The 25899-nt window shown below is 48.0% G+C and overlaps 1 protein-coding gene across 3 annotated transcripts in view; it reads left to right on the forward strand.

The window, feature by feature from the left end:
• Positions 1-25284, forward strand: part of snapc4 (small nuclear RNA activating complex, polypeptide 4) — a 43195-nt gene extending 17911 nt beyond the window's left edge. For 2 of the 3 annotated variants that reach the window (XM_080211864.1, XM_080211866.1), the window contains 14 exons: positions 315-479; positions 1736-1883; positions 4881-4987; positions 6333-6427; positions 6948-7042; positions 8123-8208; positions 10859-11308; positions 12445-12655; positions 14135-14205; positions 15590-15637; positions 16199-16226; positions 16829-18570; positions 20693-20796; positions 25014-25284. In XM_080211864.1, coding sequence (XP_080067990.1) covers positions 315-479; positions 1736-1883; positions 4881-4987; positions 6333-6427; positions 6948-7042; positions 8123-8208; positions 10859-11308; positions 12445-12655; positions 14135-14205; positions 15590-15637; positions 16199-16226; positions 16829-18570; positions 20693-20794 — 3348 coding nt within the window. In that variant the 3' untranslated portion in view covers positions 20795-20796; positions 25014-25284. Of the gene's footprint in view, positions 1-314; positions 480-1735; positions 1884-4880; positions 4988-6332; positions 6428-6947; positions 7043-8122; positions 8209-10858; positions 11309-12444; positions 12656-14134; positions 14206-15589; positions 15638-16198; positions 16227-16828; positions 18571-20692; positions 20807-25013 lie in introns of all 3 variants that reach the window. The other variant, XM_080211865.1, reaches the window with a different exon arrangement.
• The last annotated feature ends 615 nt before the right edge of the window (positions 25285-25899 follow it).

The raw sequence follows: 25899 nt of genomic DNA on the forward strand, positions 1-25899 counted from the left end.
TAAGAAATAGGAGCAGGAGTAGGCCATCTAGCCCTTCGAGCCTGCCCCGCAATTTAATAAGATCATGGCTGATCTGAAGTGGATCAGTTCCACTTTCCCACTTTCTCCCCATAACCCTTAATTCTCAGCAGGTCTGCACTTGCCTGTTAATGTCTTGTGGAGGAGTGTTGAACCTGTTGGTTTGTAGGTTTGAATTCTGGGCGGTCTGAACATGTTGTCGAAGCTGTTCTCCCCTCCGGTTTGTCTAGCCCCCCCACCGGTGTTCAGCCTGTCGCTCACACATTAATGAGGAAATGCTTGTTTTGTGTTGGCAGTTTGATGGGAGTCGCAAAGCTGAAGATATTAAAAACCTGTGGCAGAATTCTGAGCACCCGAGCATCAACAAAACACAGTGGAGCAATGCAGAGGTGGAGAGGCTGATTGAGATTGCGGAGCGGAAAGGCTGTATGGACTGGGAGTGGATTGCCAGTGAGCTGCAGGTACAGAGGTAGCTTTACTCCTGCCCGGACTGCCTCCTAAACCAGGCAAACAGTGACTTCTCTGTGCAAGCCCACTGCAGGACACTGTCGGTGAGGCAATTCGACAGTGGGAGGCCCCACAACTGACCCTCACCCTCTTCCTTAGGAAACAATGAGCATCTTAAACGCTGCCGGGTTTTAGAACAAGGAGTTGGTCACGGTTGAATCTTGGCTGATTCTGTTTACACGTTGTAACTTCCCACCAGCTCCATTAGGTGTGTATCAAAGGAAAACACATCTGACCCAGGAGGTAACTGTGTGGGCTTGAATTCTGGGTGCTTTGAGAGAGGGCCCGAGTTTGTGAATGGAAGGGGAAAGGACTGTCTACATTCAGCTGCCCTTTACAGCTCATCCTTTCCAATGAGGCAGAAATTGTTACCAAAGGAAGGGGTAATGACAGATTTACATTTTGATAGGCCTTCTCACAACTTTTTAAAGTGCCCCAAAGTGCCTTAAGGAATTATTTTGTAATGTACTCAGTATGATGCAGGCAGTAAGATCCAAACCAGTAGAAACCAGGATAGATGACCATTTAAAAATATCATTTGCCTTTAAATCTGTTAGCGATTGAGTTTAGAAAGTGGGAGCTCTGTGCTCTGCAGCCAATAGTGGCCTTGGCATTTTTCTATCCAACTGAGGCAGTGGACCTGGGTTTGATAGCTTGTCCACCACACCGTCAGCAGTCTGCCCTCTGTCCATAAATCCTGACATAGGTCTTGCAACTGAGGAAAAAGTCATTGAGCCATGCTGGGACGCTGTGTGAATGAATGATGTGACAACCAAATAAACAAATCATTGAATCCCCACATTGCAGAAAAGGCCATTTGGCCCATTAAGTCTGCACCAATTCTATGATAGAGCATCTTACCCAGGCCCTCTCCCCTGCTCTGTCCCCATAACCCCACATATTTAGCATGGCCAACCCACCTAACCCACACATGTTTGGACTCTGGGAGGAAACCCACGCAGACATGGAGAGAACGTGCAGACTCTGCACAGTGACCCAAGCCAGGAATCAAACCCAGGTCCCTGGCACTGAGGCAGCAGTGTTAACCACTGTGCCAGCTGCTGCCCCTTGAACTTGCAACTCACGGTTTACAAAACCATTGCTCAAACCAGTGAACTATGGAGTCAAATTCAGCCGTTGTTTGCAAAGAAGCAATTTAAGAATTTAAGACTCTTCATTCCTCTCTCTCTTTCCCTCCCTCCCACTGTAGACAAACCGCACTGCTTTCATGTGCCTTCAGAAGTACCAGGAGTTTAATAAAGAACTGAGGAAGAAAGAATGGACTGAGGAAGAGGATCAGATGCTGACTGAGCTGGTGCAAAAGATGAGAGTGGGAAGCTTCATTCCATATACCAAGAGTGAGTGCTTCTGGCCAACAGGCTGCTTTCAAACTGCCCAAGCTATCCGCTGTGCTGCACAGCGTGAAATACAACGCAGAGAGAGGTTGCTGTAGTGACAGAGGGCTGATAGAGAGTGAAGTTCGATGTGGAAAGTGTGCTGTGTTGATGTGAATCGAAAGGGCAGTGTAGCGAGAGCTCTGCTCTGTGTCTTGTCTCCCTCCTGTTGTGTAGGAGCCTGGTTATAGAAATCAAAGTATTTCACACAGCTACAGTGTGGGCCCCATGCTGAGCCCAGAAATTCACCAACTTCCTCCCCCTCCAGCCCAAAGACAACTCTGCCTGGACTAAATCCCCGTACTACCCCCTTGAGGTGGGGAAACCTGCCGGCAAGCTCGGAAAACCAGTATTAAAACATAGAAACTAGGAGGAGGCCATTCGGCCCTTCCAGTCTGCTCCACTATTTAGTATGACCATGGCTGATCCTCAACCTCAAAGCCATGTTCCCACTTTCTCCCCATTCCCCTTGATGCCATTAAAGTCTCTCAAATTATCCATTCCTTTCTTGAATGCGTTATGATTTGGCCTCCTCAGCTTTCTGTAGTAGAGAATTCCACAGGTTCACCACCCTCAGCTCAGTCCAAAATGTTAGAATTTTATACATTCCAATCAGATCTCCTCTCATCCTCCTCGACACAACTGAGTACAGGCCCAGTCAAACCAATCTCTCCTTATAGGATAGTCCCACCTAGTGAACCTCTGCTGCACTCCCGCTATGACATGTGTATCCTCCCTTAGGCAGGGAGACCAAAATTGACTGTTTATTAATCACTTCATGCAGAAACTGAAGAGTAATGATAAACTCAGTCTTTGTAGCAATAAATTATCTTGCTTTAATTTACCAGCCCTGAGTAATAATTTGGGCTGCCTCACATCCTTTAAAAAGTACCTGGATGAGCACTTGGCTAAGGGCCAAATGCTGGCAGATGGAATTAGGTGGGAGTTCAGGTGTTTCTCAGGTGCTGGTGCAGACTTGATGGGCCAAAGGGCCTCTTCTGCATTGTATGATTCTAATAGCCAATGAACCAAAGCAAGTTGTCAGGTTTTGCAAATACTCATTTGGGCAGATGTTATATAGAAGTAATGATATGTTAACTAAAGGATGATGAGCAGTATCATGCCATTGGGTGTAACTCAGAACAGGTCTCGTGGAGGTCAATCGAAAGTGCAGCCTAGTCGACTATCCAACCATGGAAGGCATCACAGGTTGGAACTGGTACTGCATGGTAATGTGGAGCAGGAATCCTTGCTGCTTTTTGCAATGTTATCTCCCTATCCGTTCACAGCTCCTGAGCTTTCAGTCAGTGAGAACATAGCTGGGTTTTTCTGTTCCAAGGAAGCCCCATACCCGCTGTCCATGGATGACCGTCCGCTACATTAAGCGATGTACAGTTTGATGGTTAGCTCTACCAATGCGCTGGGAATTGTCTGTGGGCCACTTGCTGATGTCTCACCTGTGAGACCCATCTGAGTTCAGATTAAAAAGGTGCTGGGTTCTGAGTCACCTGCCCTCAACAAGGGCAGAAAGCAGGGGCGGGTGGGGGCGCTATTATAGTGCCTCTAACTGCAGCTTTATAGGGCCTTGGTGAGACCACACATGGAGTATTTTTATTCATTCATGGGATGTGGGCATCACTGGCTGGCCAGCATTTATTGCCCATCCCTAGTTGTCCTTGAGAAGGTGGTGGTGAGCTGCCGCTTTGAATCGCTGCAGTCCACGTACTGTGGGGTGATCCACAATGCTGTTAGGGAGGGAATTGCAGGAATGGCCGATTATATTTCCAAATCAGGGTGGGACTGGCTTGGAGAGGGACCTATATGCAGTTTTGGTCTCCTTATTTAAGAAATGATATACTCGCCATTGAGGGAGTGCAGCGAAGGTTTACCAGACTGATTCCTAGGATGACAGGATTGTCATAAGAGGAGAGATTGGGCTGACTGAGCCTGTGTTCACTGACATTTTTCTAAATGAGCGGGGCCCTCACTGAAGCATAAAATTCTGACAGAGAGGGATAGACTGGAAGCAGGGAAGTTGTTTCCTTTGGGTGAGGAAGGGGGACAGTCTAGAACGAGGGGTCACGGTCTCAGGATATGGGGGCGGTCATTTAGGACTGTGATGAGAAAAGCTTCTTCACTCAGATGAGGTGAACCTGTGGAATTCTCTACGACAAAGCTATAAAGGGCAAGTCACTATTTAAGAAGGAAATAGATTTCTAAACCATGATGTCAAGAGGTTTGGGAAGAGTGTGGGAGTATAGTTATGAAACAGAGGATCAGAATGGCCACCTCCTATTTTTGATGGAAGATTAAGCAGGGTTTCTGTTCCCAAGTCTATTAGGATCTCTCCTTGATAGCTCAGTAGCTAACCACCCGGCCTCCTAGATGATGCTGGCTCTGAAAGACTTGCACTGTTCCCAGTTCAGTTCCTTGCTGAGCTGGTTTATCTCTACTGGCTCAGCCATTAGCAGAAGGTGCAGATGACCTGGGTTCTGCAGAGGGAAATCAGCCACAGTGCCCAGTCCTAATCACTCTGAACCCTGGATAGACTGAATCAGAAATACTCCATTTCTCATGGTCTGAGACTGCCAAAACTCACCTGGAGAAAGGTCACTGCAGGCACATTTTATGAATTAATTCTCAGGATGTGGACTGGCAACACTAGTGTTTATTGCCCATCCTTAACTGCCCCTTAAGGAGATGATGGTGAGCTACCTTATCAGACCACTGCATTCTGTATGATGAGGGGACTTCAAAGGTGCTGTCAAGGAGGGAGCTCCAGCGCACATCAGCCTCTTCAGGAGAGATGGGGCGAGTAAACCGTGTACCACTGAGGCAATTACCCTTAACCACTCAGTTTTTTGATGGGAACTTCCCCTGACACAGATTACAGGCTCTTGGTGTGAATGATGCGTGTGGATTCAATGCTGAATTATAATTTAATGTTGTTCTTCATTGCAGTTGCATATTTTATGGAGGGGCGCAATAGCAGCCAGCTTTTGTACCGTTGGTCAAAGACCCTGGATCCCACAGTGAAGAGAGGACCCTGGACACCAGCAGAAGATAAGGTAAATTATCTCACTGGCCATTCCCCACTGAGCCACGTACCAAGTAGAGAGGCCGTGAATCAACATGCATTACCTCCTTGCTATTGAAGAATTTTTTTTACTTCATTTGTTGAACATGGCCGTTGTTGGCTCGCCAGAGTTTATTGCCCATCCCTAGTTGCCCTCGAGAAGGTGGTGGTGAGCTGCCTCCTTGAATCGCTGCAGCCAATGTTCTGTGGGTTGACCCACAATGCCATTAGGGAGGGAATTCCAGGATTTTGACCCAGTGACCGCGAAGGAATAGTGATATGTTTCCAAGTCAGAATGATGGGCTTGGAGGGGAACTTACAGGTGGTGGTGTCCCCATTTGCCTGCTGCCCTTGTCCTTCTAGATGGAAGTGGTCATGAGTTTGGAATCTGATAAGGATGTTTGATAAGTTGCTGCAGTGCATCTTGTAGATAGTGCACACACTGCTGCTACAGAGCGTCGGTGGTGGAGGGATTGAATATTTGTAAATGTTGCCAATCGAACGGGGCTGCTTTGTCCTGGATGGTGTTGAGCTTCTTGTGTTTTTGGAGCTGCACGCATCCAGGCAAGTGCTAGTATTCCATCACATTCCTGACTTGTGTCATGCAGATGGTGGATGAGCTTTGGGAAGTCAGGAGGTGAGTTACTCGCTGCAGTATTCCTAGCCTCTGACCTACTCTTGTTGCCACTGTGTTAATGTGGTAAGTCCAGTTGAGTTTCTGGGCAATGGTAACTCCCAGGATGTTGACAGTGGGGGTTTTAATGATGGTAACACCATTGAATGTTATGGGGCAGTGGTTAGAGTGTCTCTTATTGGTGTCTCTACTGAAGAATAGTAGATTAGGACTGAGGGCCCTAATCCTGTGGGTTAACCTGTAACTGAACCCAGCCTTGTCCTAACTGAACCTTACACCAAGGATGGCAGTGGATAGAATTAGCCTTCACCTGCTGCAATCTGTTTCCTTGGCCCTGTAAAACCCCTGGGTGTAATGAACGGAATCAGGTCAGTTCCTTGGGGCTGCGCGCAATGAGGCAGGTCCTTAGTTTAAATGTCTCCATCTATCCAGCATAGATTGGATGGGCCAAATGACCTGAGCTGTACATGTTTGTAACAATAAATCCTCAGTTTGTGTTTGGAGCTCCAAGATATAAAATCAGGGAGTTGAGTTTTGGACCCATCGCAGGAAGGATCAGAGTGGTGACAATAGCTTTGCTTCTCCAAGTTCTTACACCTGGTGGATAATGTGGTGGGGGAAGATTTGACGGTTAATGCTGCCCTTGTGCTGGTGTTGTGGGGGTTCATGATGGAGATCTTTACGGTGATGATTTGTTTTCCAGCTGCTCTTGAAAGCTGTGGCAAAGTACGGAGGGCGGGACTGGTTCAAGATCCAGGAGGAGGTGCCTGGGAGGCTGGACTCTCAATGCCGAGGCAGGTATGTGCTTCCATCTTTCTAGAGCAGCGACTTGCTGTCAGGGAAGAGCGTATTGGCCCATATCACAGGTTCTGATCGGTGTCCTGTGTGTCTCGGTATGGCACCCGACAGTCATTCGTTCCTCACCCAACACCAACACTCCAGCAGAGATTGCCAGGTGGCGATAGGGAGCGTTGCAGCACATTGACCCTTCAACCACCCCAAAAATACCCAGACAAACTGAGGCCAGTGGTGTGCTGTGCCCTCATGCTCAGGATCAGTGATATGGGCACAAGTTGGTGCGTGGGCCTGGGCAGGACCTTGGCTGTAAGCTGAGGGCTGGCTCCGGCCTCCGTTTTGCCCATTGAGCCACTGGTGCTGGGTGTCATTGTGTCGAGAAAGCTGGTGGTAGAGAGGCTGATGTGGGGGAGACAAACTGTCCTGGCCGGGTGAGAGAAAGGGCTCAGGTGGTGGCTGGCCAAAGGGTAGGGGATAGTGTCTGGTTGTGGATTAGGCAGTGACTGTGTGCAGTCTTTCACAGGTTCCGGAACACACTGAATGATGAAGTCAGGAGAGGGAAATGGTCACCAGAGGAAGAGAGAGATTTCAGAGCATTGGTTGAAAAACATGGAGTTGGTAAGAGAAGTGTTGCCACATACAATCATACATGTAACATGTGCTGTCATATACAATCATGTAACACGTGCTGTCATATGACATGCACAATCAGGAAAGGCTGTTTTACATCACTCCATCTTTAAGCCCCATTTTCTGACTATGACTCTAAGGGACATGGTACACGTGACTCTGTCTTTCCTTTCATTGTGCACTCTGTCACAGAACCACAGAATCTCTGTAGGGCAGGAGGAGGCCATTTGCCCCATTGAGGCTGCATCAACTCTCCAAAAGAGTATCTTACCCGGTCCCACCCTATCCCCAGAACCTCCACCCCAACTCATTTACCATGGCCAATCTGCCTAACCTGAACATCTTTCGGGCTGTGGGAGGAAACCGGAGCACCCGGAGGAAACCCATGTAGATATGGGGAAAATGTGCAAACTCCACGCAGACAGTGACCCAAGGCCAAAATTAACACCCCTGTAAATTTTCAGATTTGCCTTTATCAAATTTTTGGATACCCTTAATTTACCCATCATTCAATAGCATCTTACAGCCTAAGATGCTCACCTGGAAAGCAATAAAAAGCTCAAACAATTTCTAACCAACTGCTAAATGAAACTAAGTGAAGTAAATTCTCACAAGTTATCTGAGTGGCTCACACTAAACAGAAGCACGCTGCTGTCTTTTGTTTTGGGGGTGGAGGGACTAATGTATGAGGAGAGACTGACTAGGTTAGAATTGTTTTTGCTGGAGTTCAGATGAATAAGGAGGAATCTCATAGAGACTTATAAAATTCTAACAGGACTGGACAGGATAGATGCAGGAAGGATGCTCCTGAGAGTCGGGGTGTCCAGAACCAGGGGTCACAGTTTGAGGATTCAAGAAGCAGGAAACTGACTTCTACTGCTCCACATGACAAGCACCACCTCCTGTTCCCTAGCTCATGAACTGAAGACATGTCCTGAGTCTGCGACTACCCTATTGCCCAAGCCTCCTGAGGTGGCATCAGGAGACAGTACATGCTACACATGCCTCTGTTCCAGATGGTGTATTATTTCGTACTGTCTTTTGAATGTGTCTTTGCGTTTTCTACAGGTAAATGGTCCAAGATCGCGGCAGAGTTGGTGGGAAGAACAGAAATGCAATGCCTCCACAAATGGAGAGCAATATCAGGTTTGAGGGTAAGAGTCTGTAAATAGTGATTTCGCTCCTGTTTCTACAGCTGTCTGTGAAATCCTTTGCTTCACCATGGACTGCCCTGGAATGCTCCTGTTGTGATGAAGTTGCTACAGACTTGCAAAGTTTGGGTTTTCCTGATCCATTAATGGTTGTTTCTGACTGGTGGCAGTAGCTGTCCCGAGTAATGATCAGTGGTTCCCAATTGTTGTCCTTTGCACACATTCTTCAGACTTTTACCATGCTGAATGAGTAACTGCTGGTTGTGTTGAACCATACAGCTAAGCCTCTGGTTCGATCTCGGCCTATGATGTGTTGACTGATGTCAGCTGTGGTGAGGATGGTTAAACTCTGTACGCTTGGGCTGGGGGTTTCTGTGTTGGAGTGCTTTTATCCCAGGGACGCTCAGACCCAGCTGATGTCCGCTATCCCTGTACTGACTTCCAGTAAAAGCTGTTAGCCAGCTAACCAGCTGACAGAGGTGGGCAATATTTTAAACGTGCGTTTGTCTGCGATTTGATGAGAATCATAGAATCTCACAGTGCAGAAGAGGCCCTTCTGCCCATCGAGTCTGCACCAACACATTAGAAACACCTGAACTTCCACTGAATCCCATCTCCCACTTGGTCCAAAGCCCTGAATGTTACGATGCACCAAGTGCTCATCTGGATGTTTTTAAAGGATGTGAGGCATCCCACCTCCACCACCCTCCCAGGCAGTGCATTCCAGACCCTCACCACCCTCTGGGGAAAAAGGTTTTTCCTCACATCCCCCCCCACCCCCCATACCTCCTGCCCCTCACCTTGAAACTATATCCCCTCGTAACTGACCCTTCAACTGAGGGAAACAGCTACTCCTTATCCACTCTGTCCATGTCCCTCATAATCTTGTACACCTTGATCAGGCCACTCGGTCTTCTCTGCTCCAGAGAAAACAACCCAAGCCTATCCAACTTCTCTTCAAAATTTAAATGTTCCATCCCAGGCAGCATCCTGGTGAATCTCCTCTGCACCCCCTCCAGTGCAATCACATCCTTCCGATAATGTGGTGACCAGAACAGCACACAGTACTCCAGCTGTGACCTCACCAAAGTTCTATACAACTCCAACATGACTTCCCTGCTTTTATAATCTATGCCTCGATTGATAAAGGCAAGTGTTCCATATGCCTTTATCACCACCCTACTAACATGTCCTTCCACTTTCAGAGATCTGTGGACAAACACGGCAAGGTCCCTTTGTTCCACAGAACTTCCTAGTGTCCTACTATTCATTGAATACTTGTCAAATTACTCCTTCCAAAGTGTATCACCTCACACTTTTCGGGGTTAAATTCCATCTGTCACTTATCTGCCTATTTGACCATTCTGTCTATATCTTCCTGCAGCCCAAGACACTCCGCCTCACTGTTAACCACCCGGCCAATCTTTGTGTCATCCACAAACTTACTGACCCTACTCCCCACATAGTCATCAATGTCATTTATATAATTGATGAATAATAGGGACCCAACACAGATCCCTGTGTACGCCACTGGACACTGGCTTCCACTCACTAAAGCAGCTTCTGTCACCCCCCCCCCTCTGTCTCTTACAGCTGAGTGAGTTTTGAATCCACTTTATCAAATTAGTCTGTATCCCATGTGAATTTACCTTGTTTACAAAGCTCCCATGTGGGAGCTTTTCAAAGGCTGAAATCCATATAAACTACAACGACGACTCTACCCTCGTCTACACAGCTGGTCATCTCCCTTGAGCTGAAACACACTGAAAGCATAAACAACTCAGTCGATTGGATTCTGTCCCCAGAGAATACCGCAGAGGTTATGCTTCAAAAGTACTTCATTGGCTGAAAAGTGCTTTTTAATAAAATTTATTTATTAGTCACAACTAAGGCTTACATTAACACTGCAGTGAAATTACTGCGAAATACCCTGAGTCGCCATCCCGGTGCCTGTTCGGGTCAATGCACCCTAACCAGCACATCTATCAGACTGTGGGAGGAAACCCACGCAGACATGGGGAGAACATGCAGAATCCACACAGACAGTGACCCAAGCCGGGAATCAAACCCAGGTCCCTGGTACTGAGGCAGCAGTGCTAACCACCATGCTGTCCCCTGACTTGTGAATGAAATCAGAAAATCAAAGCCCTTTCTTTGCAAATGTCTTTAGATTTACAAGGATGTTGCCTGGATTGGGAGGCATGCCTTATGAAGATAGGTTGAGGGAGCTAGGTCTCTTCTCCCTGGAGAGACGACAGTTGAGAGGTGACCTGATAGAGGTTTATAAAATGTTGAGAGGAATAGATAGGGTGGATTCTTGGATGCTATTTTCCAGGGCTGAAATGGTCGCTACGAGAGGACACAGGTTTAAGGTGCTGGGGAGCAGGTACAGAGGAGATGTTAGGGCTAAGTTTTTCACTGAGGGTGGTGAGTGAGTGGAATCGGCTGCCGTCGGTGGTGGTAGAGGCGAACTCACTGGGGTCTTTTAAGAGACTTCTGGATGAGTACATGGGATTTAATGGGATTGAGAGTTACAGATAGTTCTATGGCTTGCTAGGTATGGATATGATTGGCACAACTTGTGGGCCGAAGGGCCTGTTTGTGCTGTAGTGTTCTATGTCTTTTTTTTAAACAAGTGTTCATTTATTTTTAGGCTAAGAAACGGGCTGAGAATAAGCCCCGAAAGAAAGCCAGGAAAAAGCAACGCATTAGAAAGAAGAAATGGGAAACTAGCTCTGAGTCGTCGGAATTCTCCTCTGAGGAACTCCAGCTTGTGGAGTCAGAGGAGGAGGTGGGTGAGGAGGAAGAGGAGGAGGAGGAGGAGGACCGAGAGAGAGCCCGGGAAATGGAACGGAAGAAGAGGAGGGTGCGACGCTGGAATGTTGCCGAGTCCATCGTGTTGGATGTGGACCGATGGGTCCCGGTCATTGATAACGAGCTGGCCAAGAATTTGGAAAATTGGCAGGGCCGTGAGGCAGTGACTGTGAAGATCGAAAGTCAGAACCGTCTTGGGAGACCCAAATCCAGCAGGATCTGGGGGAACCAGTCCCGCGTGAACAGTGCTGTCCCAAAAACCAGTGAACCGGAGAAGAAACCGATAGAGGTGAGAGTCCTGACTGGAAGAAGTTGCACCACTTACCAAACTCTGTTCTTTGAGAGTTTACGTGTGGTGTTTGTGAGTAAAACGAGAACGCATCCTTTATCATTTATTTGTAATGTTGCTGGTTTCATGGAGGGTTTTTTAAAATGTGAGTGTTTTGGGAGGGTTGAAATTAGAGTTCTGGCACTCTGAAGTAGCTTGATCTTTCTCCCCTCCTTCCCCCAGTAGATTTCTTCACTCTTGTCAACTCACCTGAGAGCTTTTCTTGTGTTGGGCATTCAGCATTATGGTGGGGTAGGGGTGGGGGGGAGGCAGGTGGGGTATCATTTGCTCTGGATTATTAGTGAGTGCAATAGCACTGTCTGTGGGCAAGGCTCAGTATAACAGTGTGACCCTCTGTCAGCGCAGGCAGTAACCAGGCTGAAGAACTTTATTGTATTATGTGGAGTATGCTGCCTGAAAGAATGGAGGAAACAGATTGGTGGGGTGGCGCAGTGGTTAGCGCTGCTGCCTCTCAGCGCCAGGGGCCCAGGTTCCATTCCCGGCCTTGGGTCACTGTCTGCGTGGACTTTGCACGTTCTCCCCGTGTGGGTTTCCTCCAGGTGCTCTGGTTTTCTCCCGTGCTGCAAACATGTAAGGGTTAGGTGGATTGGCCATGCTAAATTGCCCTTTAGTATCAAGGGGACTAGCTAGGGTAAATGCATGGGGTTATGGGGATAGGGTCTGAGTGGGATTGTGGTTGGCGCAGACTTGATGGGCTGAATGGTCTCCTTCACTGTAAGATTTTATGATTCTGTGATTCAGATTTAATAACCATTTCAAAGCTGCATTGGATAGAAAATAATTTACAGCATTTTGGGGTAAGATCAGAAATGTAGAACTAATCTGATCACTCCCTCAAAGAGCTGGCATGGGCAGAATGGGCCAAACGGTTTTCTTCTGTAACATTCCATGATACCATGTTGTGAAATAAGGTGAGGGTGTGTTACAGAGAAAGCTAAACCCTCGCTTGCCCACGGTCTGGGGAGTGGGAGGCTGGGACCAAGTGGGTAACCCACTTGTACACCTGTGGAGAAAGGCAGGAGGAACCAGAATTTTAAAAAGATCCTTAGTTACTTCCTTTTGTTTTGTTTGCATAGACGGAACTGGCTGTGCCAGATGGAATGTCCGATCCAGCCGTGCCCGATATTACTCCATGCCCAGTGGCGGCTGAAGCCCCACGAAAGCCTCTGCGAGGCCGAAAGGATCCCAGGAAGACCGTGCGGCAGATACAGGCTGCCAGCCTGGAGAAGAAGCTCCTTACAGAGATGTGCCGATGGACTAAAGGAAAGATATTCAGTCAAAGGGGAGGTGAGACATAACTTGGCAGCTTGAGATGGTTTATGGCACAAGAATCTCCAGCTGCATTCCTCTCTAACATCCTGAAGTTAACATCCGTTAACTGTATAAGGTGCTGGTGAGGCCACACCTGGAGTACTGTGTACAGTTTTGGTCTCCTTACTTGAGAAAGGATATACTGGCACTGGAGGGGGTGCAGAGGAGATTCACTAGGTTGATTCCAGAGTTGAGAGGGTTGGTTTATGAGGGGAAACTGTGTAGACTGGGGCTATACTCATTGGAATTTAGAAGAATGAGGGGAGATTTTATAGAAACATATAAGATTATGAAGGGAATAGATAAGATAGAAGCAGGGAAGTCATTTCCACTGGTGGGTGAAACTAGAACTAGGAAGCATGGCCTCATAATAAGGGGGAGCAGATTTGGGACTGACTTGAGGAGGAACTTTTTCACTCAAAGGGTTGTGAATCTGTGGAATTCCCTACCCAGCTGAGGCTACCTCATTGAACGTTTTTAAGGCAAGGATAGATGAGTTTTTGAACAGTAAAGGAATTAAGGGTTATGGTGAGCAGGAGGGTAAGTGGAGCTGAGTCCACGAAAAGATCAACCTACACCTTAATGAATGGCAGAGCAAGCTTGAGGGGCCGAATGGCCTACTCTTCCTAGTTCTTATATTCTTATGAAGCAAACATCCACTGACACAGCGTTCTCATGTATCCCCCCTCATGTGACATTCTCAGCATGAAGCTACACAGTGTTTGTATGCTGTGTCCTTCATTTACTCCTATACTGTGTCTAGTCTAGTGCTCTCTAGCTATCTTCCCATCCCACACTCCAGGGGAAGTTCAGATCGTCCAAGCCCCTGCTACCCCAGGTACAAACTTGAGAGTTCATTGTCTCGGAGCTACCTGACCTACATTTGCTCCCTGGTGGGGAACACTGAGTTACACCACTGTGATCTTCTGAGAATGGAAAGTGCTGGAAATACACAGCAGCTTTATCACAATGTGAAGTGTTTTGAGGTTGGGTTAGTATTCCACCATGGTGGGATTCAGACCTGGGTCCCCAGAACATTAGCTGAGTTTCTGGATTAATAGTTTAGTGATAATCCCACTAGGCCACGGCCTCCCCATTAGTGAGGGATAAATATTGGCCCAGGACACTGGGAGTGACAATGGCTTCTTTTACATCCAACCAAGAGGGCAATGTGGAGGGGGTGGTCCTCATTTAATGTAGAATCCCAAAAGGTGGCTCCCACAATGTTGCAGCAGACCTTCACCTACAGGACCTCATTGCTTTGGCAACCAGAAAATAAATTTAACAAGACAAAGGCGGCATTTCTTGCAGTGCGAGTGCAGTATAGTGTGATTTTTTTTGGGGCAAAACCATCACGAGAGATTGATATCCAACTGGGTCATGCACCTGCTGGAAGTGATGCAGTACCTGAGTTTTAATGTCATTTCTCAAGCTGTTTCTTTCTCCCCCATCTAGTTGACCTTGTCCGTGAGAGGCTGGAAATGGCCGGTTTAAGCAGCACACCTGTTTTTGCACTCCTGATACAGGTAAGGAATTTCTGGGCTATTGAGTTTTTTAAAGCAAATAATGTGTGCACTGAGCCGAGTCATGGTCTGGTTTGAAACCAGCTGTGAAAAACTGGGTGGAAACATCTGTCCTCTTGCCAACATCAGAATTTGTTCTGGTCTGTATTGGCAGCCTGTGCTTAATGCTGTGCCAGTAAATTGGGAATGCGCATTTGTATTCCGGGAAAAGCAAAACGCTCACTGGTTCAGCAATGAGTGTCCTTAAAATTCAGACTGAGGATACTCTGTATCTAACCCTGTGCTGTACCTGTTCTGGGAGTGTTTGATGGGGGACAGTGTAGAGGGAGCTTTACTCTGTATCTAACCCCGTGTTGTACCTGTCCTGGGAGTGTTTGATGGGGGGGACAGTGTAGAGGGAGCTTTACTCTGTATCTAACCCCGTGCTGTACCTGTCCTAGGACTGTTTGATGGGGGACAGTGTAGAGGGAGCTTTACTCTGTATCTAACCCTGTGCTGTACCTGTCCTGGGAGTGTTTGATGGGGGGACAGTGTAGAGGGAGGTTTACTCTGTATCTAACCCTGTGCTGTACCTGTTCTGGGAGTGTTTGATGGGGACAGTGTAGAGGGAGCTTTACTCTGTATCTAACCCCGTGCTGTACCTGTCCTAGGACTGTTTGATGGGGGACAGTGTAGAGGGAGCTTTACTCTGTATCTAACCCTGTGCTGTACCTGTCCTGGGAGTGTTTGATGGGGGGACAGTGTAGAGGGAGGTTTACTCTGTATCTAACCCTGTGCTGTACCTGTTCTGGGAGTGTTTGATGGGGACAGTGTAGAGGGAGCTTTACTCTGTATCTAACCCCATGCTGTACCTGTCCTGGGAGTGTTTGATGGGGGACAGTGTAGAGGGAGCTTTACTCTGTATCTAACCCCATGCTGTACCTGTCCTGGGAGTGTTTGATGGGGGGACAGTGTAGAGGGAGCTTTACTCTGTATCTAACCCCGTGTTGTACCTGTCCTGGGAGTGTTTGATGGGGGGACAGTGTAGAGGGAGCTTTACTCTGTATCTAACACCGTGGTGTGTTTGTCGAGTTCTTGTTGCCTGATGTGAGAGCAGTTTTTTTCCTGATCCTATTGGTCAAGGTTGACTCCACTCACATGACTTTCCAATTGCTCTCCACCAATCAGCTCTCATGTTGTGATTTACCCCCGTTCAGAGTGATGGCCAGCGTTTGTGCATGGTGCCTCTTGCTGGAAATGAATGCTTGTGGGCATTCACAATCAGGCTTAACTGTGCTGCCTACCATGGTCTAATTGCCTTATGTGCTGTATGGGTCTGAGTAGCCAGCCTGAATTAACCCTTTCAGGAAAGATCCAAGTGCTCACTCTGTCCTTGTACTGATTACAGGTGCTTCGGATTGACAAAAACGGCTGCATGCAGATCATAAAAGAAAAGGTAACTTGATTACAGCAAACTGGCAAAGCAGCAATGGGGAGAGGCTTTGTGCAAACTAGATACTGGGCAAAAGGGACTTTATTACTCGGCCATACGTAGAGGGCGAGGGCGGAAGTTTGGTGCTTGGGCAGATGTGAGATGAATGAAGGCTTTTAGAGTGAACGTAGGCCCTGATCAAGATTGCAGCTGTTTGGTAGGGCACAGCTACTGCCCCAGTGATTGAGGAGTTTAACTGAGCCACTTAAACCAGGGCAGTCCCATCCAGGCCAGTGATATTGTCCACATTGGCTTCTGTGCCCCTGGGTTTGCTGGAAATTGCACCCAATTGTTATCCAGCGATTTCTGCTGGAAAATACAAGCCTCACTGAGGCTGGATCCCTGTCACAGTCGAATAGCTGATTAAATTTGCAGGTCACATGTTGTTGTTAATTTTCCTCACTTTGTTTTTATTTTAATGGTAAATTGTATACTGATGGGTTGTATTGTACTGGGTTACACGCTGTGCTAGGGAAGTGTCAGTTTATCCTCACCATGTCCTCTCTCTCTCTCTCTCTCTCTCAGATGAACAAAGATGCACAAAGTTTGGCAGGTATAATATCTTAGAAAATACATCTCCGAATGCATGTTTTCTCTTCACTTAATTTGTGAATTTCTCAGTAAAGTGCCTTTTATTTTTCATTCCTCCATTCTGCACCTCCTCCCATCCCCCAGCTAAACCTGGGTACCCAGCTCCAACCAGGGAAGCTGCTGTGTTCCCGTGCTGCTGCCCATGGTCACTGGGTTGTGAGTTTGTGGATGCTGGTGGTCAGTCCACCCCTACCAACCCCAGGAGGTTGTCCTCCAAGCGACCAGCTTTGAGTTTTCCTATTGCTGGTGAAACCCATTCTGCCGTGCATTCACTGTTTTCTATTGGAACAGTGGACAGTGGCTGGTGAACCTTCCCTTGTGAAACATATCAGAATTGGATTGGGGAATCTCCCAGAGAGGGTCTCTGCTCTTTAAACTGAGGCTAACAGTCAGTGTCCACAAGCAAACGTTTCACTGCTACCACTGATCCAATGGGCTGAATGGCTTCCTTAAGATTCTGTGATGCCAGAAGTTTAATTTTGGTTTTCTCTTCAATGGAATCATTTTCCTTTTCTTCGTTCCTGCTGCCTCTCACTCTCACTGCTCTTCTCTTCCTCTTACTAGGGAAGGAGCAGCATGCTGACCAGTCGAGGCCAGGCCCTTGCTCCCTGCAGCAGGTAAAAGATGGCACCATCAACGTAGGCAACGGGCAGACCATGGAAGTCACTCAGTTTAAGCTGGGCTCTGCCCCTCCAAGGAACAAGCCAAAGACCGTCCTGGAGTTACTCGCTGAGAAACGGAAAGCCAAAGCCTGTGCCACCACCGCTGTGTCTCAGTCACTGGCAGCACTGGCACAGCTGACAGCCTCACCCAGCAGGATGCCTGCTGCCCAAGTGTTCCAGGGATCTAGGCAAACATGCCCACCTTCGCGTGCTCAAACCAGCTTGCCGAGGAGGAGATCAAAGCCTCTGGGTCGCTCTTCAGTCCAGCAAGTTGCTTGTGACAAGTCAGTGCCCAGTGCCCCTGGGCAGCCAACATTGGGCCAACACTCGCCATCGAATGCCCCAGGGACAACACCGCAGAGCAACCAAGTCCAGCCTGCCGTGTCCTCTCACACAATTGCTCCGCCCGTTAAAGTTGGCACTGCCAGCACCACCCGCCAACTGAAACCAATCGCCCCAATGCCAGTGGCTCCGAGCATTTTGCAGTCCAATGGTGTGATGGTTCCTCTGATGCTGTCCAACTCTACTATACCCATCATGGCCATGCTCACTCCTAAAGGTTTAGTCTATGTCCCTCCAGGCTCAGTCACTGCTGTATCCAATCCGATAAGCCAGCTCTGTGCCCCAGCCAACCAGGCCATGCCCTCCTCTTCTCAGCACACTACCACCCTGACCATCTCCATGGTGCCCTCAGGCAACCAGCAGTCAGTGGCCACTCCGGTTCAGGTACCTGCCCTCTGCTTCCCTTCAGGCAGTCAGGCAGTAGCTGATGGCTGTGTCTCTGTTCCAGTGCAAACCACTAAAGCAGCATCAAAGCAGCCACTGACCTCCCCTCCCCCTCTGCTTTCAGCCCACGTTCTAACGCTGGCCACTAGCTCAACACTGCCTGGACAGCTGCTACCAGCCACCTCTACTAACTCCAACATCTCTGTGCACCTTAACCAGAGTGGAGGGCCTTCACTGCCAGAGGGAGTCCCGGATATTCGTTGTATGAGTGTAGGTCCCAGCAGCCTGGCTCAACCTCTGTCAAACCCACAGCCAGACAGACTCTCTATCAACTTTAAGCTTCTGTCTCATGAGCAGGATACAGTAATGAAAGACTGGCTACAGGGTAAGGGTGGTGTGCAGGTGCCAGGCATGCCCACTGTCCTGCCTTATCTGCCACCCTCTTCCTGCACACTGCGAGCCTTCTCAAAGCTGCTACTACACAAGAGAGTCCTGGAGCAGAATCTGTCCGGCTTGGCCATTCCTGAGGGGACTGACCCCAGGGAGAGACTGGAGGGAGCCCGGACACTGGTGGCTGCCCGCCTGCACAATAATCCTGCCTACCAGCTCCTGAAATCCCGATTCCTCTCCGCATTCACACTGCCCGCCTTTCTAGCTACACTGCCGCCACGGGGAGTCCAGACCACCATCGGACCATTGATGGGAGACCCCGACCAGGATTCCGAGGACGGAATTGAGTGCACGGACATGGATGGAGAGAGTGAGGACAGTACTGGAGAATCTCAGCTGCACTCTTTCTCAGGCGAAGCAGTCGCCAATGAGGAGGTTACAGATGAAGTGGTCGACAAAGTGTTTAACCAGCCCTTTGATGTCTCTGTCACTGATCTGTCGTTTGGTTGTGACTTACCAGGTGGCCAGGTGAGTAAGAGACAGCAGCCTCTGTACCTGAACTCTGCTCTTAGAATCATTGAATCCTACAGTGCAGGAGGAGGCCATTTGGCCCATTGAGTCTGCACTGACCAGAATTCCACCCAGACCCTATCCCCATGCGTTTATCCTCGCTAGATTCCCTGAGGGAGAATTTATCATGGCCAATCCACCTAATCCGCATGTCTTTGGCAGGAAACTGGAGCACCTGGAGAAAACCCACACAGACACAGGGAGAATGTGCAAACTCTGCATAATGATCCAAGGCCGGAATTGAACCCAGGTCTCTGGTGCTGTGAGGCAGCAGTGCTAACCACTGTGCCACCGTCTCCCTGCAGTCCCTCACATCTCCTCACTTCAATGTCCAGCTGACGTTATGATTGTGACTGGACCTCAGGTCCACATTCATGGGGACAGAGACGGGGGCATCCAGGGTGTCGTATTCTACTGCAGTGGGACACTTTTTGTTTGTGTACTCAGCCCCTGAATCTGTGGGGCAGCGAGGCCATTTGTTGCCTTGATTAAAAAAACTCAAACAGACAGGTGAGCAAATTGGGATTGGTCCTGACTCATGGCTATATGACAATGTTGGCTCGTTGATCACCTTGGACCTTACTAAAGTATGTTATTAATTAAATAGTGGGAGGTGGACATTACTGGTAAGACTGCTGTTTTGCCCATCCCTAGCTGCTGAGAGTAGATGTTGGTGAGCTACCTCCTTCAACCACTTTTGTACAATTGAGTGACCTTTTCAGAGAATCATTAAGCACTAGCTATGTTGGTGTGGGACTAGAGTCATGTGTAGACCCAGACTGTGTAAGGACAGCAGGGAGACGAGTCACCTCATTGGATTTGTTAGGACAATCCAGCAGCTGTCCAAAAATGCAGGGTTTTTTTATTCACTGTTGGTACATGGGTGTTGCTGGCTGGGCCAGAATTTATTGCCCATCCCTACTTGCCTGAGAGCAGTTGAGTCAACCACATTGCTGTGGATCTGGAGTCACATGTAGGCCAGACCGGGTAAGGATGACAGATTTCCTTCCCTAAAGGACATTAGTGAACCAGATGGGTTTTTCCGACAATCGACAATGGTTTCCTGGTCATCAATAGATTCTTAATTCCAGATGTTATTGAATTCAAATTCCACCATCTGCTGTGACAGGATTCGAACCCGGGTCCCCAGATCATTAGCTGAGTTTCTGGATTCGTCATCTAGTGATAATAGCACTAGACCATCGACTCCCCAGGGGGTTCTTGTGTTAAACAGGCACTTCACAAGCAATACTTCAGAACTGGGGATATATTGACTGACCAAAGGGTTAATTGTACCCAGACTATCGGGAAGGAAGTCCAGACCAGTCTGTCATTGTTAACTTTTACTGAAAAAGGAACCTGAAAAATATTGTTGAATTAATGTTTTACCAGCTAAGCAAAACCCAGAAGCAAGTGGGCAGGGATTGCTTGTGTCCTGATCCAGACTCTCAGATTCTACCCTGATTGTCACTGTGTAGTTAGCGCCATGTCTCTGACATGACTGGGGACCAAGACCAGGGCATTTAGCATCAACTCCTCCCTGTGGTAATGAATTTCACAGGCTCACCGCTCTTTGGGTGAAGAAATGTCTCCTCACTCCTGTCCTAAGTGGTCTATCCCGAAACCTCAGACTATGACTCCTGCCTCTGGACTCTCCCCACCATCCGGAACATCCTCCCTGCATCTAGCCTATCTCGTCCTGTTAGAATTTTATAAATCTGAGATCCACCCCACTATTTGTCTGAACTCCAGCAAAATTCAAAGCTAATTGATAATTTTGTGAGGGACAGGAATATTAAAGAATATGAAACTGAGGCAGGTGGGTGGCTATATCTCAGGCATATAGAATTGCAAAACAGATTCAAAGGGCTGAATGGCTCCTCGGGTTCCTGTTTTCCGCCAAAATCCCCAGGCCTTCCAGTTGTCTGACTGGATCTGTTCAGAGTGACTGCATTGGCTGGGTTAACTGTTCATGGCTGTGACGCTTTCACAGTTGAGAAGCCATCATTCAGGTTCCTTCGGCGGGTGTTTGCTGCCTGCTACTCACGGTTGTATAATATTGTTTTTGATATTTTGACAGGAAACTATTGAAGACCAGCCTGCCCCAACTCCTCCTGCTGCCCCCGAGACCGAGACGGGAGTGGTAACCAGATGGAGTCTTCGTCCAAGGAAGAAGCAGTGAAGGTGCAGCAGGGTATTAACACAATGCCAGCTGCCCGAAACTCCCAGTGACTGACAGTGAAACTAGTTTCTGATGTTGTAATGTTTCTGTGGCTGTTGTGGGGGATTGGGAAATAGTGTTACACCAGTGTCTTAAAATAAGTACTGAAGTTTCATGTGAGGATTGTGGCATGGTTTATAGAACATCACAGCACAGAACAGGCCCTTCGGCCCATGATGTTGCGCCGACCAGTTAAAAAACAATGACCCTCTAACCTAAACCAATCCCTTTTCATCCATAAACCTATCCACAGATCTCTTAAACGCCCCCAAACTAGGCGCATTTATTTAGCGCATTTATCTCGCTGATGTAATGAAATAGGTTGCAATGGGTAGTAGGGCATAGTAACTCAAACCACGTGTGAGGGCCTTGAGTAACAATGCATTTCCATAGTGCCTTTCATCATCTCAGGCATCCCAAAGCACTCGTCAGCCAATGAAGTGCTGTGTGTGGTCACTGCTGTAATTTAGGGAAACGTGGCAGCCAATCCACGGGGCGGCACGGTGGTTAGCACTGCTGCCTCACAGCGCCAGGGTCCTGGGTTTGATTCCCAGCCTGGGTCACTGTCCGTGTGGAGTCTGCATGTGCTCCAGTTTCCTCCCACGGTCCTAAGATGTGTGGGTTAGGTTGATTGGCCACGATAAATCAACCCTATTGGGAGGGTAAATATGTGGGGTTATGGGGATAGGGCCTAGGTGGGATTGTGGTCTGGGCAGACTTGACAGGCTGAATGGCCTCTTCTGCACTTGAAGGGATTCTATGAATCAGCAGCACAGCAAGCTCCCACAAACAGCATGATGAGCAAATGAGTTCCAGTAAGTGATGTTTGAGGGTTGAATTTTAGCAGGAACACTGGGGAGAACTCCCTAGCCCCTCTTTAGTGACAATGGGATAGTTTCTCCATGCGAGAGAGCAGGAGTGGAGTTAGATTTAGGAGCCATATTCCCTTCCTTAGTGTCAAACTGAGAATATCTAATAGTGAGGCAGCGAGTTTGCCTTTGTTATAAGGAGTGGAGAGGGGATCAGAGCCTGAGCATTGTTGGGCTATTTGAACATGGAAGTGTCACAGCTGACTCGCTTATGTTGTTGTCTGATATCTACACATTGAGCAGTAGTTGCCACAGAATGGCTGGCAGCACAAGCATTGTACAATTGAGATGTAATTGAGAATTGGTGAGAGACCACACGCAGCTTATCCTGGCACAGCTGTGGCAAAATAAAAAGGCAAAAAAAAAAAGTAGAATGGAGTGGTCGTCCGAAGACTGAATGGTCCAGATTAGGGGGAGTGTCTTTAACATTGAGGGAGTTTGATAGGATAAACCGCAAAGTCGCTTACATTCCAGGAGGGAAACAACCAGGCGCCACCAATATGTGATAGGTCTTAATAAATCCAGTGGAGAATAGAGGAAAATCCTCTCCGGCCAGAGGGCGAGGATGGAATGCCCTCCCACAGCGAGTGGCTGGGGCGAGTAGTATCAGTAGTTCAGGAGGAGGCCATTCGGCCCATCGAGCCCGCACTGACCACAATCCCACTCGGGTCCTATCCCTGTAATCCCAAGTATTTTACCCATTAATCCCCTTAACACTAAGGGGTAATTTAGCATGGCCAATTAACCTAACCTGCACATCTTTGGGCTGTGGGAGGAAACTGGAGGACCTGGAGGAAACCCACATAGACATGGGGAGAATGTGCACACTCCACACAGACAGTGACCCAAGCTGGGAATTGAACCCAGGTCCGTTGTGTGCTATGGGGCAGCCGTGCTAACTGCTGTGTCAAAGAGAAGTTGGATAAAAACATGAGGAAGAAAGGAATACGACGCTAGGGAGAAATGAGTTAGGAGGAGACTTGTGTGGAGTTTAAAGCCTAGCATGGACTGGCCTGGGCCGAATGGCTTGTGTTGTAAACTTTTCATAATTAATCCAAGCACTCTTTCTTACTGGCCAGTTTGTTATTCAAATAACATTTCCTCAGTCGTTCAGTTTGTTGAAACGGTTGCTATGGAGAGAATGGATTAGTCTGGTTCCCACAGCGCTTCCATTCTCCTCCCATTCAACCAATATCGCTGAGAGAAATACCCAACCGCAGGGCATGCAACAGTGATTCAGGTCTTTATCATCTGTGGCAGCAGGCAAAGGTGGCACAGTGGTTAGCACTGCTGCCTCACAGCACCAGGGACCCAAGTTTAATGCCGGTGTTGGGTCACTGTGTGAAGTTTGCAAATTCTCCCCGTGTCTGCGTGGATTTCCTCCCACAGTCCAGAGATGTGCAGGTTAGATTGGCTGTGCTAAATTGACCCTAGTGTCAGGGTAGCAGGATAAATATGTGGGTTTGCGGGGGAATAGGGCCTGGGTGGGATTGTGATTGGTACAGACTCGATGGGCTGAATGGCCACCGCCTGCACTGTAGAGATTATATGGCAGGCTGGAAGCTGCAGTGTACCCAACTAACAGTGTGACAGAATTTGTGACGGGAGTGATGCCGCGATAACCATGCCCTCGGTGTGCTGGGTTTCCTGAGACAACAAGGAAGGGAAGGTTTTGGAGGCAGCTTCAAGAATGAGGAAAGCAGTAATAGGAAGAGGCAGTGAAACCAGATCAGGAGCTGATGGGGCAATCGTGCAGACAGCATAGGTTGCCAGCTCTTATTCAGAACACATTGTGGTCATGAGACTTTGGAAAGTCTGTTACAGCCTTACTGGGGGAATGGAGGGGATAAGGGGAGGGGGTGTGGGTAGGGTGCACACTGGGATGTAGTGTTATAAACATAAGAACATAAGAAATAGGAACAGGAGTAGGCCATCTGGCCCTTCGAGCCTGCCCCGCCATTCAATAAGATCATGGCTGATCTGTCGTGGCTCAGTTCCACTTTCCCGCCCTCTCCCCATAACCCTTAATCCCCTCTCTTATCAAAAACAGAGGTGGAACACCCCCCACACCCCCCCAACTCAAAGCGGAGTTCCTTGCCTTGCAATCTGTTAGTGAGTGATGTGAAGTGGTGTGATCGGCTCTTCTGCAACTTTTAATGGTTAAATCCAAATGACTCACTGACACTCTCAAATCAACAAGTAACTATTTTGTTATCTAATGGTGGACAAGTTAACTAAACTATTAAACTGAATAAACAACGATTCTAATGGAATCAGTGTTCCAATAAATACAATTCCCACTCATTCATAAAATAAATAGAACTTTAGTCACTCTCTAAATTACAGTTCTGTCTTCTGGAATATTTTGGGCCTTTTCTGTTGATTCTTTGGTACCTTCATTATTGAGCCTCTGCTTTCTCTGAAGACACAAGTGAAGCTAAGAACTGTCACTCTGTCGGTTGCTTTCTGCTTTTGTCCCACTGCCCTCCTCTCATACCTGTGTTGAGATAGTAATATCCCCACAATGGGATTGATCCTCAGTTGCCAAAACCATCAAATTTAACAGGTTCTTGGTATCGAAGTGCCTAATTTAAATTGGTTGATTTTTTATTAAATGCAAAAGTCTGAAAGCCTGTTGCCTTGGTAACACTGCTGCCTGGCCTTTTGATACTAATACTTCTGTGTACTTGCATTTTTTAAATTTTCTAAGCACCGAAAAGATGCCACCTTTTAAAGGCACCATGCAATGCCTCTCCCTGCCATTTTACAATGTTACACACGTTAATTCACAACTACTGTAACTCATCTTCGAGCAGGAAACTTCCTTATCCATATTCCACCTGATGCCATGAGATTTCTTGGGGTCCGGAGGCATTGTTGACTCCCTCCTGTCTGATACCACTGTGCCGCTGCCACCTCTGCTGGGCCTGTCCTACCAGTAGGACATGATGTCTACAAGATATGATTTTGGGAGTGTGACGGTGTTGGGCAGTTATTTGACCAGTCTCTGAGACAGCTCTCCCAGTTCCAGCACGAGCCCCCACGTGTTAGTAATTAGACATTGCAAAATCGACAGGGCTGGGCTCTCTGTTGTTATTTACAGCCGGGTGGTCCTCCTGGGTCCCAGATCATTACTCTGGGTTACTAGCCCCACTGCTGTGGCGTGAGAGATTTTGTATGTGTGTGTTTGTGAGATTTTATGCTGGTGGGGAGGGGAGGGTTTCTCTGCTGGTGGAGTGGGACTTTCTGTGTATGTTTTGCTGGAACTCGCTGACTCTGTGCCAGAATTTAATGATATTCTTTAATTGCAGGAATGGAGATCCCTGGTTTCTGGATCCTCTTCACTCGGTAGTGAGGGGACACGAGCAGTATGAAGGAGCTTCCCTCAACAGCTACATCTACACTTATTAACCCACCTAAAGACTGGAGTGCGGGAATCAAATGTTGATCGAATATTACTTGTTAACGTTCACTCTGATTTAATACTGGGTGGACTACGGCAGCTGGAATTCTAGTCAATCTGTTGGTGTCTGTCTTGTCATGAGTACAGAATCTGCATCTAATTGTTCCTCTTTTGTATAATATCTGCAGTAGGATACAGCAGGTATTTTAATAAAGTTCTTTTTTAAATTAGAAGTGGTTTGTGTTGGCCCTGCGGTGACCCAGAGGGGGTGGAGCTCAATAGTGACATTCTGTCTCAGAAACAGAGGGAGGGGGGTGGTTTAAAGTTTATTTATTCATCACAAGTAAGGCTTACATTAACACTGCAATGAAGTTACTATGGAAATCCCCTAGCTGCCACACTCCGGCACCTGTTCAGGTACACTACGGGAGAATTTAGCATGGCCAGTGTACCCTAACCAGCACGTCTTTCGGACTGTGGGATGAAACCGGAGCACCTGGAGGGAACGCATGCAGACACGGAGAGAATGTGCAGACTCCACACAGACAGTGATCCAAGTTAGGAATCGAACCTGGGTTCCTGGCACTGTGAGGCAGCAGTGCTGAGCACTGTGCTGCGCACAGGACGTTCACTAGAGTGTAGAGAAGTGTGAAGAGATTCCTCAGCAGGGCTGTTTTGTGATGCTGTTTGTTCCTCCACATCTCCATGTCCTAACTCTTCCTATAGCAGGGGTCCCAGCTGCCCCTCGAACATTCAACCCAAAATCCTGATGACTGTGGGCCAGTTCCGACTGG

This window comes from Carcharhinus amblyrhynchos, chromosome 25, assembly GCF_965287045.1.
Source record: "Carcharhinus amblyrhynchos chromosome 25, sCarAmb.v2.hapA, whole genome shotgun sequence".
NCBI lineage: Eukaryota > Metazoa > Chordata > Chondrichthyes > Carcharhiniformes > Carcharhinidae > Carcharhinus > Carcharhinus amblyrhynchos.